General features: G+C 39.2%; 1 protein-coding gene across 1 annotated transcript in view; it reads left to right on the top strand.

The window, feature by feature from the left end:
• Positions 1–1,120: 1,120 nt before the first annotated feature.
• The window catches only part of LOC124602690 (serine/threonine-protein kinase 3), a 362,931-nt gene continuing 347,554 nt past the window's right edge, over positions 1,121–16,497 (top strand). Inside the window, exon 1 of the mRNA XM_047136340.1 lies at positions 1,121–1,287. Coding sequence (XP_046992296.1) covers positions 1,274–1,287 — 14 coding nt within the window. The 5' untranslated portion in view covers positions 1,121–1,273. The remainder of the gene's footprint in view (positions 1,288–16,497) is intronic.

Genomic DNA, 16,497 nt, shown 5'->3' on the forward strand with positions numbered 1-16,497 from the left:
TTTTTTTAAAAAGTCAAAAAACACTTATGCTTTTGACAAGATCAATGTTTATCTCTCTCGCATTCCTTTGTTTCTCAACATTCTCCTCAGCTCTTTCATCTCTGTAATACATGCTCTCTGGCGACTTGTGACGTCATTGTTCAAAGCCGACGGGTTGTATCCCCTGCTGCACTAGTCCCCAACTTACAGACAACACTTTAACACGACGTTAACTTGGAGTTCTTTTGCAACTTGATCAAATCTTTAGCCGGTAGAAAAATTATTTAGTAATTACTCAATGTAATAAAATAAGATTATCATTTTCATTTACAAATTAGTTAAATACCAAATCACTGAATAACACAGCAAACGCCACACTAATGGATAACTTGTCAGTACCGATGCTTCTGGGTCTTGAGTTCCTTCGGGAAAGGGAAGCTGTAATTAATCTCGCCTGTTCGACATGTGCACTTAATTACCAACAGCGACCCATAACATTAATGCTGGATCGGCAGTCTGGTGCGAACCTTCCGCTGATGAGAAAAATGAATCTTTCTGTCAGAAAACAGAAGTTGTTAGTGTTGGATCATAAGCACCCACAGATGTGTCACAAAAATCGAAATGATGATGCACCCAGCAACGTGAGTGACATCGTCACAACATTATTACTGTTTCACTTATTCTGGAAACAAGCATATTCGCAGTTTACACTCGGTGTCGTCTTCAATATATAAAAAAAAATCTGAACTAAAGAGTATAGAAAGATCAGTCCATGACGAAATGAAGTTTAAAATGAACAGAAAAATGTACACCCGTAGCCTACTCACAGTGCTCACAGTTGTGAAAAACTTATAAAGAAATATCTCTATAGAGAGAACAATATTTGACGTCTGATGCAGATGTAAATAAAGTGAAATGTGTAGTATTTACGTCTTCTATGTTGTAACTCACAGTATTACGTAATAATAATCACACTACATTCCCAAATTTCTTATTTTCTGCCTCGCTTTTGACAGTCCGTCGTTTTTGACACATGCCAATCTCTTTCAACTAAGTGGTAGTTTATGTTCGATAACGGAGCACTCGGATCGTCTTGGTATTTTGTTGTCAACGTACTTGCGAGCTGAGATTAAACAGCAGAGTGCTTGCGTTGGCCAGCCTGCATGGAAATCATGGAGGAATGGACGTAGCATCGGGAGGTGAAAAATTATTTTGGTGGAGTTACTCGGAATGCAAAATGAAAACGTAAACAAAACGAGTTTGTGATAGAAGTGGACTTGACGGTGTACCTAAAATGTCTTCCAAAAGGTTAGTACATGGTGATAATAGCTGTTTCGTATAGGCTACTGTGTTATTTCGCCGCAGCACTGTTAACACTGTAGGGATATCTTGACAACTAACAAATGACAATATCACAAAAAATTTCATCATTGGAAGTATTGTTTGGCGCAGACATACGAAATGTGTTAAGAGACTTTGGTTGCAAGAACACAGGGTTTTAAATACCTGATAACAGGCGGCTGTCGCGATTTATTGTAGGGTATCGGAACGAAGCTTTTGTTATTGTAGAAGAAAATCAGTGTTTACATCGAGCAGACACTTTCGAGATTGTGGCAGTACTTTTAGACAGCCTGTAGACAGTTGTCTGATTGCTGCTGTGTTTGTAAACTTTGGCAATGCGATTAGCTGAATTGAATTGTACTCGGACTCATGTAAGGAGACGTGGTAGTAGCAGCGCTAGGCGTCTTTCCTCATTGCACTTAGCATTTGTCATGGTCTGAGTATATTTCACATAGCTTATTTTAAATGTAAATGGAGCGGTGTTTATCTTGTATTGTTGCATTTAACATCCTTTTCGTTTGAAATTAGGTAGACAGAACATAGAATGTACTGCGTTTCCCATGCTGAATAAATACTGATATGTAATAACCTCACATGTGAAAAACTTCACAAACGTGCTTTGTTATTCCGTGATGTCTTCGGACTGTGAATAAGAGGTCTGCTATATGGAATTAATGCGTTAGTCAATTGGTAATTCAGATAAAGTTTCTTGTTAGAAATCCCTCTTTCTCAATCCACCAAACACAAAACCATTTATTTTACAATTTTGTTTTTACATAGCTTTTTCAGCCATTACAGATATTTTAACCATTCATTGCCTTTGTGTTTTTAATATTGTGAAGTAACATTGCACCTGGGGCTATACAGCCTACTTGACACATATTTAGCTTACTGTACTGTACCTGAAATTGCATTAAGCGTTATTGTACAGATGCATTGTGTTGTAAAAAAAAGGCTTTGATTGGGCTGCAGTTAGATTCATGTGTTATGGTAACATGTTTGCAGAAAACACATTTCACATGTCCACTGATGATGCTTCAGGATCTGCAAAACTTCAGTCATCCCATAGAAGCTCATTATATTGCTATAAAAAGTAACTGCTTTTGTAGGTACCCTGTACTCGTCATTTATTATTTGGAAAGTTCTTCAATTTATATAGTATTGTATTACATAGTGGTTGCAAATTTTAGTTTTTTTTGTTTGAAAGTTGTCTATGAGTGGAATTACAGCGTATGAGCTGTAAATGGGGGCATAGCAATCTTTGATACCACAAAGCATTGTTGAAAGTAAAGTTAATGTGCCATTTCATTACATGTGAAAATCAATGCTAGGGGCCATTGATGACACAGACCTAGCATGCATTGTAACCTTCCAATCTCCAGAAAAGAAGTTAACTGATCATATAAAGTATTTGAACGAAATCTAAGAAATCTTCTTAGCACACATGGTGTTAAAAACACACAGTAGCATTTTGAGGGTCTGCTATGGTTTTTTCCCAATCCGTTTAAACAAATACAGACTGTCAGGCTTTCTTTTAGTAATGTTAATCATAACTCCGGTTTGGAATGATTTGAAATGTAGATAGTTTCAAATAGGTGAAGGTATACTGCACTGTCTTCTATAGCAACTGGTGAATATGAAGGGATAACTGTTTTATTGTCAGTTTTACCATGGTTCGGTGTCCATGCTAAATTTTAGTGTCCTTTACAACTGACTGGTGAAGCCTGTTCAAAGTTTGCTAGAAATAAAGCGCTGTGTTATTTAAATCAGCTTGACCATTATATTCAGTGATTGTTGTCAATGGTAGTGAGACCAACTTTTGGGTGATGCAAGGAAACCATGTCCAATTATAAAATTTTTACGTACTACTCGCTGCAGGTGCAACCAGGTAGTTTCAGCGTATATGCGCATGCCACAAAAAGATGTATCACATTGATTGGGAGATAAACAAGGGGAGCGTTGAACTGTTACTTTTCACTATACAGGGTGTTGCAAAAAGGTATGGCCAAACTTTCAGGAAACATTCATCACACACAAATAAAGAAAAGATGTTATGCGGACATGTGTCCGGAAATGCTTAATTTCCATGTTAGAGCTCATTTTAGTTTCGTCCACCTACGCTCAATGGAGCACGTTATCATGATTTCATACGGGATACTCTACCTGTGCTGCTAGGACATGTGCCTTTACAAGTACGACACAACATGTGGTTCATGCACGATGGAGCTCCTGCACATTTCAGTCGAAGTGTTTGTACGCTTCTCAACAACTGATTCGGTGACCGATGGATTGGTAGAGGCGGACCAATTCCATGGCCTCCACGCTCTCCTGACTTCAACCCTCTTGATTTTCATGTATGGGGGCATTTGAAAGCTCTTGTCTATGCAACCCCAGTACCAAATGTAGAGACTCTTCGTGCTCGTATTGTGGATGGCTGTGATACAACACACCGTTCTCCAGGGCTGCATCAGCGCATCAGGGATTCATGCGACAGAGGGTGGATGCATGTTTCTACGCTAATGGAGGATGTTTTGAATATTTCCTGTAACAAAGTGTTTGAAGTCACGCTGGTACGTTCTGTTGCTGTGTGTTTCCATTCCATGATTAATGTGATTTGAAGAGAATACTAAAATGAGCTCTAACATGGAAAGTGAACGTTTCCGGACACATGTCCACATAACATATTTTCTTTCTTTGTGTGTGAGGAACGTTTCCTGAAAGTTTGGTCGTACCTTTTTGTAACACCCTATATACATTCCAGTAGATAACGTCACAAGTTCCATGAAGATTTTCGGGTATGATACTGTTGTATACAGAGAAACTTCTAGTGAAATGCAGAAAGGCCTGCAGAGAATCGACATTGATGTAGGGAATGACAATTGATCCTTGGTGACCCAAATGTAACATATTGCAAATACATAGCCGGAAATATCCTTTAAAGTATGATCACATGATTTCAGAACAATCACTGGGAGTTGGTATCTCCATAAAATACCAAGGGGTATGCATATGTAGCAACCTGAAATACAGTGACAACATAAAATTGATAATGGGTAAGGCAGATGCCAGACTAACATTCATTAAAAGAATCCTAAGGAAATTAAGTTCAGCAACAAAGGAAGTAGTTTGTAAAACACTTATTCAACCAGGACTTGAATACTGCTTATCATTCGGGGTACGCACCAGATAGTATTGATAGAGAAAATGAGAAGATCCTAAAAAGAGCAATACATTTCTTTACAGGTTCATTTAGTAGGTGCAAAAGTGTCACAGAGATGCTCAGTCAACTCCGTGGCAGGCGTTGCAAGAGAGGCGTTCTGCAGTGTGGTATGGTCTACTGTTAAAATTCTTGAGTGTACACGCCTAGAAGAGTCAATCAGTGTATTGCTGCCTCCCACTTCCGGAAAGGCCGTGAAGATAAAATTTGAGAGATTTGAACCCATATGGAGGCTTACCAGCAGTAGTTTATCCACGAACCATGCCTGGCTCGAACCTGAAAAGGGGGAACTGACAGTGGTACACAAAGTACCATCTGCCACACACTATAAGGTGGCCTATGGAGTATATATGTAGATAAAATATTCACATGTGATGCTGTCACAGGTACAGTGAACACATTCTAAAAGTGTATGCCACTACATCCATGTAAATTTTAAATGGGTGTTGAGTGCTAAATTCATCTTCTGATGATTTATCTTCACATCCTAACAGCTGGCAAGTGGGAAATATGTTGGAGCCAGGTAGTTTGTGTTCAGTTTGAATGTAACACATTTATGACAAGGAGCTACTACAGGGCACACTGATACTGTTAATGAGCAGATTATTGCATGGAGAGTTTTATTGTAGTCAGCTGTCATTTTTATGGATATGGTGCAGTATTTTACTGGATAGTTCATGTTCTATGAGTTGCCAAAATTAACTGTGACTCAAGCTGTCTTTAAAAATCGTTCGTGCAAAGTGGGACTGCGGACCAAAAGAAGACACAGGTAGAAACAGAAATCATGTAATGGACTATTGTATGAAGTAAATCTAAGTGTTATTCTGATGTATGTACCTTTATGTATCTTTCAGAATTTTGCGACCTGTGATTTACACAGTTGCCTTCTTTGTATAGCTCATTAATCTTCAGTGCAAAGACTGACTTGATTTAGCTCTCAACACTAGTCCGTCTCGTGACAGTCTATTCATCAATGTGTAACTGTTGCAAACTATATTCATCTGAAACTGCTTACATTATTCGGGCCTTGGTGTCTCCTTGCCATTACCAAAATAAATATTCCTTGGTGCCTCAGAATGTTTCCTGTCAGCGTATCTGTCATTTAGTCAAGCTGTGCCACAGGACTCTTTTCCTCCCAAATTTGTTCAATACCTCATCACTACTTACCTGATCTACCCATCTGATCCCAAGCATTATTTTGTAACACCCCATTTCAAAAACGTCTTTCCTCTTCATATCGGTCCTGTTAACCATCTACATTTTGCTCCCATATAAGGCCATATTACAGGCAAATAGTTCCTACCTTTTAAATTTACATTTGAAATTAATGTTTCCCTCTTTTCTAGAAAATCTTTTCTTGCTGCCCAAATAGTAAAAATATATATAACTCATTAAGTGTCTCATCTTCTAATGTTTATCTGGCATCACATGACTTGATTTTTAATGTGTATACAAGACAATATCGGTTATACAAAACAGGTGTTACTATGTCATCAATAAACCTGAGAGATTTCGTTACTTCTCCCATAACTTTTCCAAACTGTTTCTTAGTTCCTTCACTACTTGCTCAGTCTACAGATTGAATGACATCAGGGATAGGCTACAACATTCTCGCTCCCATCTCAAATATGCTTTCCTTTCATGTTCTTTCTCTTACAACTGCAATCTAGTTTACATAAAAATCATAACTTTGCTCCAAGAATTTTATGCATGATAACTTGACAGTTTAAAAGAATATATTAGTAGACATTCCCAGAAGCATTTTCTAAACCAACAAATGCTATAAATGTGATTTTGTCTTTTTGTAACTGATCTTTTAACAATGCTGTACTGGTGGTATTGTATTGCATGGCCCTACATTTCCCCAGAACCAAACAGATTTTCCCCAGATCAAGATTTAACAGTTGTTCTGTTCTTCTGTAGATGATGTATTAGCATTTTGCAACCATGACTTTTTAAACTTTTTTGTCGGTAATATTGACATATTTATTGTTTGGTTTAAATGCACTTTCACCTGTATTGTACATACTAGATAGGACAGTTTTATCATCAAAGATCTTAATAATTCTGAGAGAATCTCAATTACTCCAGACACCTTGTTTTGACTTGAATCTTTCAAAGCCGTGCTGTATGCATCCCATATTTATCTACTTCCCTATCCACAATGTTGTCTTAGTTGATTTTCTGTTATTAGCTCTTCTGTATATTTTTACACTTTTCGGTCAGCTTTCCTAAGATCGTTTAATATTGGTTTATCAGGTCTTTTGATGTTGAGACTTCTTTTACAGTCTTCTCTGTCTGTGACCCCATGACTGTCCGCCCCCCCCCCCCCCCCTTTTCTCCAGTTTTTAGGTTTGGTGTCACCTTTTATGCCTCTACTGTGTGTGTTTAATGAGCATTATTTTATAATTAATTTCCCTTACTGGATCCGTCCAGTTTTAGCAGACCCTCTTTCTTTTGTGTCAGTCACTCTTCAGTTTCAAAACACTACCTGTTCATCTTTCCTTTCCCTTGTTTTGATTAGTTTTTGCCAAGTGCTCCCTTAGAAACTCTCAAAAACCTCAGACCATTTCAACCTCTCTAGGCTACATCCCTTATTTCCTACTTCTGTGCAATGTCTTTAGCTTCACTTTGCCTGTCAGAGCCCATATCTGCTGCTGGGAATATTTTTCCATTTAGAATCTGGCTTCGAAATCTGTCTTACCATTACGTAATCCACCTGAATCGCCTTGTTGCCTCTAGGTGTTCCTACATATACATCCTTCATTCGTGATTCTTAAATCAAGTGTAACCAATGATTAAATTGTGCTCTAGCAAAAATTCTATCAGTCAGCTTCCCCTTTCATTCCTTTTCTCCTTGTCCATATTTTTTTACTATTTTTCCTAGTCATCTGTTTTTGACCGATGAATTCCTTTCCTCTATCACAATTAAATTTTCATCTACCTTAATGCATTGAATAATTATTAAGTCATTAAACAATTGCTTTTATCTCATCGTGATTTTTTTCACTGTTAGTCATCTGCAGAGGTATCAGGCCTGCACACTTAGTGCATTTGGAAAAAAAGGGGGTTGGGGGGGGGGGGGGGGGGAATTGTAGATGTCAAGGACTAAACAAAGTCTAGTACTTCAACTATTTGGGAACATAGTGTTCTGTCTTTGATAACATAGCACATGGGTGGAAGTGTCTGAACTTTCTCTCCTAGGTGAAAGGCTATACTGACTGGGTTCAGACCTGTAAGGGATAACTCATTGATGAAAATGAGTAAGTACTTGGAACAGTAATCCATATAAATAATTTTCCCACTGAAGAAGTTTCTGAAGGTCGAAACAGTTTTGTCCACTGTATGCTGACTGGAAGGCATTCTTTTGTATGTACTTCTAGATGTCACGGTGATTCATAAAAAGAAAGGGGATAACACAAATTCTCTGTGTGTATTACAAGATGTTGACAATGCAGTCAGTGAATTGATTAAAGGGAGAAACACACAGCTATTACTACGAAAATTTATGAGCAGTGTCTAGTGAATATGACAAGTAATATAGTAAAAGAAAATATAGGGTGTAATACACTCTGTTGGGTAATAATAATTCTGTTGTCAGTACAATATGCTTAAAGTAATAACATCTATATCTATTGGGAAACTGCATTCTTCAGAAATATTTTTCACACACAGCACTTGCACAAATAATTTAACAAAATAATGATGAATTTGTGAAAACTAATTTAACAAAATGACATATTTATGAAGCCAACTTGTAAACTATTAAGATGCCAACTATCAGTGAATGCCTTTCGTTTATCTTTCACCTTCCATCATTCTAAAAGTTCATAGTCCCTAGAACTGAATAGGAGTAGAATGTAGGTGTGATTGGTCTGTTTTTCAGAGTTGTTCTTGAGGTGATATTTTTGCAAAACAATTACACTGAACTATTTTCACCATAGGCTGCCTGTAAGGAGTATTAAATTTCTCTTCTTATTTGTAGTTTATATACTACAGGTAAAAAGTTAAGTGCTACATCACTTAATATGTTGGGGGGGGGGGGGGGGTCAGGGTGGGAAGACAAGTCACCTTTGCACTTTTCTGGAGGAATTATCCTGGCATATGCTTTATGCAATTTAGGAAAATTGCAAACAATGACAATCTGTATGGCTGGGCAGGGATTTGAATAGCCTTCTTCCTGAATAATAGTCAAGTGTCTTACTATTCTAGCACCACACTCAGTCGGTATGTTGTAGTATTAGACCTCTTGACTAGAGCTCATAACCCAAAATAAATAAAAATCCTCGTAACTGCTGAAAATAATGTTTAGATCATTGGAAGATGCCTTGTCATGGAAACTCGGCATTGTAATTTTAATCCTGCATACAATGTGTGCATCCACTGTCTTCAGTAACAAAGTCATTTAAATTTTTGTGAAAAAGTATCACACTGAAGAAAAGTTACACAAAGTCCAAATAGCAGCTGAGGAGTTGGACACTGTCAAATGAAAAGGATTTGTTACTAAATCAAGCATATAACACTTCTTCACTGTTTCACAATACTTTATTGTTGTTTAATCAGTACCTGTAACTGACTTTCAACTTGATGCTTGCAATCATGTAAACCAATATGCAATTAAATTACAGGTATAAGCTGCATTATGGTCTGAGTGCTGCTGTGTTAGATGGAATGATGGGTTGTGACATGTGACCATGATTGTCTATGAGGTTTTCATTTTCACCAATGACTGCAAACTCATAACAGCAAAATTAAAAGGCCTTCATCATTTTAATGTCATCTACTTAGCACAGTTAAAGCTAATGTATGTATGAGGAGGCAAAATCAAACAACTTCAGTTGAGATTTTCAGTAGAATGTACTGCAGGCTTCCCAGATATCTGCCTAATTTTGGATTTTTCATCTTGATTTTTTTCCCTCTCCAACAAATTTCATTTTGCACATAATTAGATGTAGGAAGCTGCAGAATCGTACATTACAATCATGTTTATTACAAGTACAAATTTGTAGACTAGTTTTGGGTATTATTTCAATATCATCTTGGGTCCTCACACAGTTGTGATTATCCAGTGGAGCACCTTCAACAACAATGGTCAAAAATTGAGTCATGATATCAAGCAGAAAATACGTACTTAGGAGCATAGGTTTTGTTTACGTCTTGCTCACTTTGCTTTTCGAGTCTGAAAAGCTAAAGTAAACAGCATTATTTCTGTAGTCACTGACTTGGATTGAACCATCATTTATTAGAACTGTATTTTTAGTTTATAGTAGTACGCTTCATTCCTCTTTGTCCAGGTAAACTAATGGTTCTCTGTAGCTCTGCAGCACATTGGGACATACTATGAATTTTGTAGCCTCCAATTACGAGAGCTCTTCTGCATCTAGAAATAACAAATTTTTAGATGATTGGAGGATTTTTCATATATGGTATAGCATCTGCTGTTTGCCATTTGATTTGTGGTTGCTTGTTGACTTCTTTCATGAGTTATTCAACTTCATCACACCTGATAAGGAGGGGAGTAGTTGGTTGTCGAAAGCTATACGTAGCTCTCAGTTAGGAGACTGAACAACCTAGCATACCAGACTTGCATGTTGGAGGAGCATAGTTCAAATCCATTTTTTCCATCTCCAGATTTAGGTTTTCCATGCTTTCCTCGAGTGGTTAAAGATGAATGTTTGGATGGTTCCCGCTAAATGATCAATGGATCTCATTCCTTGTCCATGGTCATGTTCTGTCTCTAAAGACCTCGTTGCCGATGGGATATTAAACCCCAGGTTTTCTTCCGTTCTGTCTTTCTTTCTTTCTTTCTTCCTTCATGTTGTGTTTCTGCAAAAGATCCTCTACATTTGTCTCACTCTGCAGCTACTTTGCATCTAATGCTATGTGATGCTACACTGATCAAAGGGGAACTCATCCGCTGGGGTTGTGATCATTTGCTCAGAAACATTTTGAGCTGCACACACTTGCTTTGTGCAGTTAGACAGTTTCCAGACTGATATGGAAAATTCTCTGGATTTCAAATAATTTGAACTATTCACCTTTCTTACGTCGTCATTGCTTGCACTTATTTCCCCATTGGTTCATTGCAGTGCACTTTGTGGCAGAGCAGACTATCACTTCACTCTTACCTATTTTGTATGGTGAAAATAGGTTGGCTCCTTCCCATTCAACATTTACCCATCTCCTTGGCTCTTCGTTTTCTAAGTGAGCCGGCCGCGGTGGTCTCGCGGTTCTAGGCGCGCAGTCCGGAACCGCGCGACTGCTACGGTTGCAGGTTCGAATCCTGCCTAGGGCATTGATGTGTGTGATGTCCTTAGGTTAGTTAGGTTTAAGTAGTTCTAAGTTCTAGGGGACTGATGACCACAGCTGTTAAGTCCCATAGTGCTCAGAGCGTCTCTAAGTGAAAGGCTCACACGTTTATGGTGTTCTGGTGACTACCTGTGTAGTGTAACGAAATCACTTCTGATAAGTCCACTGATCATCTTCAGATATAGTCCTTTGGGCATAAATAATGTTGTTTGCACTCATAAATCTCCCGTGACTCACAGTTAGTGTAGATGTTCCAGAGTACAGGTTCACAAACTTTTCCTCTGACAGAATACTTTGTGAATTGTGGTACTTTGATGGAACACTTAGCTTATTTTGAAGGCCAATTAAAAAATTCTAAAGAACTTGTTTTATTCAGTAATTAATTCAATTTCAAATCATAACTAATAATGTACAAATCATAATAAAATTAAAAATAATCGGTATTGTCAAAATGATGAAAAAGCATGCCATGTTGTTAATAGTTTTTTTGCTGAACACTTATTGACTTCTCACAGAACACAGTTTGGAAACATTATAATAGAGTAATGACGAAAGCTGACTATCCTGATGCAAGTATTTTTTTTTTTTCAAAAGGCCCCTTTTTCGGAAGACAGACATCAATCTTTGGTTCTGAAGCATACTAGTAAGGTGATAGCGCTTAATGATATTGTTCAGTTTACAAAGAAGTTTTTTTTTGTGGTTAACTATCATACACTAGTGATGAACAAACAGATGTAGTTTCTGTTTTAAGGCCCTTCTGGTATCCACTTCTCATATGCAAAATGAGTGCAGCCGTAGTTACTGCAGTCTAAATCCAATAAACTATCGTAGAAAACAGCTAGTGTAGTGCTCGTTAAAAATTTGGAGTGGCATTTATCCAGCCAGAGGAAGATGTAGTCGTTTCCTGTGACTGAAGAAATTTGGAAAAATACTTTGTTGCCGAGGTGTAAATATGTGCATCTGAATTCTCTGAGCTCATGGTTAGAGACGAAAAGTGATTCTACTCATCAGAGATCGGCGGGTTTAGAGCAAGAGTTCGTTGACCCAGTTGGGCATGCTGGGAAAGTTCTGATTATGCGGCTAGCCATAGTGCGGCGATTAGAGCGTTGCTATTGTTCTTAGCCATTTTCCTACTCCTAAAATGAAAAGGGCTTTCCCGTTGTAAACGCTTATGAAGGGTAATTAGTATATCAAAAACACTGACTGGCACCAAAAACGCAACACTTCAATTTCTTACTAAACTGGAAATTTATTTTAAATTTATGACGCTAATCCACTATTTTATGACAGAATATTGCGATACGCTTCCATCTAAGTGTCCAGCAGTGAAAAAGGAAGACGATTATAAACAAATTTAACAAGTTAAGCGAGTGAGCTTCCCCCATGAACCATGGACCTTGCCGTTGGTGGGGAGGTTTGCGTGCCTCAGCGATACAGATGGCCGTACCGTAGGTGCAACCACAACGGAGGGGTATCTGTTGAGAGGCCAGACAAACATGTGGTTCCTGAGGAGGGGCAGCAGCCTTTTCAGTAGTTGCAGGGGCAACAGTCTGGATGATTGACTGATCTGGCCTTGTAACATTAACCAAAACGGCCTTGCTGTTCTGGTACTGCGAACGGCTGAAAGCAAGGGGAAACTACAGCCGTAATTTTTCCCGAGGACATGCAGCTTTACTGTATGATTAAATGATGATGGCGTCCTCTTGGGTAAAATATTCCGGAGGTAAAATAGTCCCCCATTCGGATCTCCGGGCGGGGACTACTCAAGAGGACGTCGTTATCAGGAGAAAGAAAACTGGCATTCTACGGATCGTAGCGTGGAATGTCAGATCCCTTAATCGGGCAGGTCGGTTAGAAAATTTAAAAAGGGAAATGGATAGGTTAAAGTTAGATATAGTGGGAATTAGTGAAGTTCGGTGGCAGGAGGAACAAGACTTTTGGTCAGGTGATTACAGGGTTATAAATACAAAATCAAATAGGGGTAATGCAGGAGTAGGTTTAATAATGAATAAAAAAATAGGAGTGCGGGTTAGCTACTACAAACAGCATAGTGAACGCATTATTGTGGCCAAGATAGACACAAAGCCCATGCCTACTACAGTAGTACAAGTTTATATGCCAACTAGCTCTGCTGATGATGAAGAAATTGATGAAATGTATGACGAGATTAAAGAAATTATTCAGGTAGTGAAGGGAGACGAAATTTTAATAGTCATGGGTGACTGGAATTCGAGTGTAGGAAAAGGGAGAGAAGGAAACATAGTAGGTGAATATGGATTGGGGGGGAAGAAATGAAAGAGGAAGCCGCCTTGTAGAATTTTGCACAGAGCATAACTTAATCATAGCTAACACTTGGTTCAAGAATCATAAAAGAAGGTTGTATACCTGGAAGAATCCTGGAGATACTAATAGGTATCAGATAGATTATATAATGGTAAGACAGACATTTAGGAACCAGGTTTTAAATTGTAAGACATTTCCAGGGGCAGATGTGGATTCTGACCACAATCTATTGGTTATGAACTGCAGATTCAAACTGAAAAAACTGCAAAAAGGTGGGAATTTAAGGAGATGGGACCTGGATAAACTGAAAGAACCAGAGGTTGTAGAGAGTTTCAGGGAGAGCATAAGGGAACAATTGACAGGAATGGGGGAAAGAAATACAGTAGAAGAAGAATGGGTAGCTCTGAGGGATGAAGTAGTGAAATCAGCAGAGGATCAAGTCGGTAAAAAGACGAGGGCTAATAGAAATCCTTGGGTAACAGAAGAAATATTGAATTTAATTGATGAAAGGAGAAAATATAAAAATGCAGTAAATGAAGCAGGCAAAAGGGAATACAAAGGTCTCAAAAATGAGATCGACAGAAAGTGCAAAATGGCTAAACAGGGATGGCTGGAGGACAAATGTAAGGATGTAGAGGCTTGTCTCACTAGGGGTAAGATAGATACTGCCTACAGGAAAATTAAAGAGACCTTTGGAGAGAAGAGAACCACTTGTATGAATATCAAGAGCTCAGATGGCAACCCAGTTCTAAGCAAAGAAGGGAAGGCAGAAAGGTGGAAGGAGTATATAGAGGGTTTATACAAGGGCGATGTACTTGAGGACAATATTATGGAAATGGAAGAGGATGTAGATGAAGATGAAATGGGAGATAAGATACTGCGTGAAGAGTTTGACAGAGCACTGAAAGACCTGAGTCGAAACAAGGCCCCGGGAGTAGACAACATTCCATTAGAACTACTGATGGCCTTGGGAGAGCCAGTCATGACAAAACTCTACCATCTGGTGAGCAAGATGTATGAGACAGGCGAAATACCCACAGACTTCAAGAAGAATATAATAATTCCAATACCAAAGAAAGCAGGTGTTGACAGATGTGAAAATTACCGAACTATCAGTTTAATAAGTCACAGCTGCAAAATACTAACGCGAATTCTTTATAGACGAATGGAAAAACTGGTAGAAGCGGACCTCGGGGAAGATCAGTTTGGATTCCGTAGAAATGTTGGAACACGTGAGGCAATACTAACCTTACGACTTATCTTAGAAGAAAGATTAAGAAAAGGCAAACCTACGTTTCTAGCATTTGTAGACTTAGAGAAAGCTTTTGACAATGTTAACTAGAGTACTCTCTTTCAAATTCTGAAGGTGGGAGGGGTAAAATACAGGGAGCGAAAGGCTATTTACAATTTATACAGAAACCAGATGGCAGTTACAAGAGTCGAGGGACATGTAAGGGAAGCAGTGGTTGGGAAAGGGGTGAGACAGGGTTGTAGCCTCTCCCCGATGTTATTCAATCTGTATATTGAGCAAGCAGTAAAGGAAACAAAAGAAAAATTCGGAGTAGGTATTAAAATTCATGGAGAAGAAGTAAAAACTTTGAGGTTCGCCGATGACATTGTAATTCTGTCAGAGACAGCAAAGGACTTGGAAGAGCAGTTGAACGGAATGGACAGTGTCTTGAAAGGAGGATATAAGATGAACATCAACAAAAGCAAAACGAGGATAATGGAATGTAGTCAAATTAAATCGGGTGATGCTGAGGGGATTAGATTAGGAAATGAGACACTTAAAGTAGTAAAGGAGTTTTGCTATTTATGGAGTAAAATAACTGATGATGGTCGAAGTAGAGAGGATATAAAATGTAGACTGGCAATGGCAAGGAAATCGTTTCTGAAGAAGAGAAATTTGTTAACATCGAGTATAGATTTAAGTGTCAGGAAGTCGTTTCTGAAAGTATTTGTATGGAGTGTAGCCATGTATGGAAGTGAAACATGGACGATAACCAGTTTGGACAAGAAGAGAATGTGGTGCTACAGAAGAATGCTGAAGATAAGGTGGGTAGATCACGTGACTAATGAGGAGGTATTGAATAGGATTGGGGAGAAGAGAAGTTTGTGGCACAACTTAACTAGAAGAAGGGATCGGTTGGTAGGACATGTTTTGAGGCATCAAGGGATCACAAATTTAGCATTGGAGGGCAGCGTGAAGGGTAAAAATCGTAGAGGGAGACCAAGAGATCAATACACTAAGCAGATTCAGAAGGATGTGGGTTGCAGTGGGTACTGGGAGATGAAGAAGCTTGCACAGGATAGAGTAGCAGGGAGAGCTGCATCAAACCGGTCTCAGGACTGAAGACCACAACAACAACAACAAGCGAGTGAGGCACACTTCAAGGAAATTTTGAGTAAGCTCATAAAGGCAATGCACGTCCATTTTGAAGGTACACTTGACACGTTACTTCACAGACTCCGCAGACGATCTCGGATACCTTTGTTCGCGTCTTCCAAAGCGTGTATTGCCACCTCTTGCACCAGTGACGGCATTCAACCTTTCAGGCATGCTCCTGTCGATGAACAATATCCCATTCCTCCAGGAGGGCGTTCCGTAGGTCCTGTAGGGTCTCTGGATGGTGCTCACAGGCTTTTTTCCCAAGCAGGTCCCAACACGATTCAAACCAGGGCTTCCAGCAGGGCACCCATAGCATGAATCGCTCGTTTCATCCAAGAACTCTTCCACAGTTCTCGCAACATGTCGTTCATTAGTGTAAAATCATCACCAATAAATGGAGCGCAAGGTACAAATGCTCCACAAGGATTTCCAACACATACGGATGTGCGGTAAGACCAAATCCGCCCTTGCAGCTGTATTGACTCCTGCCCACATCATCACAGAATCACCCTGAAAAGCCCTCGTGGATGAGGGTATGGAAATGGAATACCTTTCACCCGGCACCTCTCTTTCGTCAGGTGATCGGAGGCCAAATCGTGACTCACCAGTGAACAGCACTTGACCCCATTGTTGTACTGTCCAGCCAAAACGTTTCTTTACGAACCGTAGTCGATCTGTGAAATTCTCTCCAGTGAGCTCCGGACATGTAGCAGGTCTTCTGGACTGAAGATTGGCTTCTTCCAGTCCTCTTAAAACGATTCTCTCACTAACATTGACCTCTTGAACCTGGTGAAGTCGATTTCGTCCTTCGACGCCGGTGGTGTGACGGTTACAGAGAACTTAAATTTGTAAGAAGCGGATATCTTATGTTGCATTTTTTTCCGGGCCTTTTCCTGGTCTCCTTGCAAAGCCTCCAGTTTCCCTGTACCTTCGTACGGTTCTGGAAATGATGGAAGCTGTAGTCCTCAACACTTCGCGA

This window comes from Schistocerca americana, chromosome 1 (genome assembly GCF_021461395.2).
Source record: "Schistocerca americana isolate TAMUIC-IGC-003095 chromosome 1, iqSchAmer2.1, whole genome shotgun sequence".
In the NCBI taxonomy this organism is placed as follows: Eukaryota; Metazoa; Arthropoda; class Insecta; order Orthoptera; family Acrididae; genus Schistocerca; species Schistocerca americana.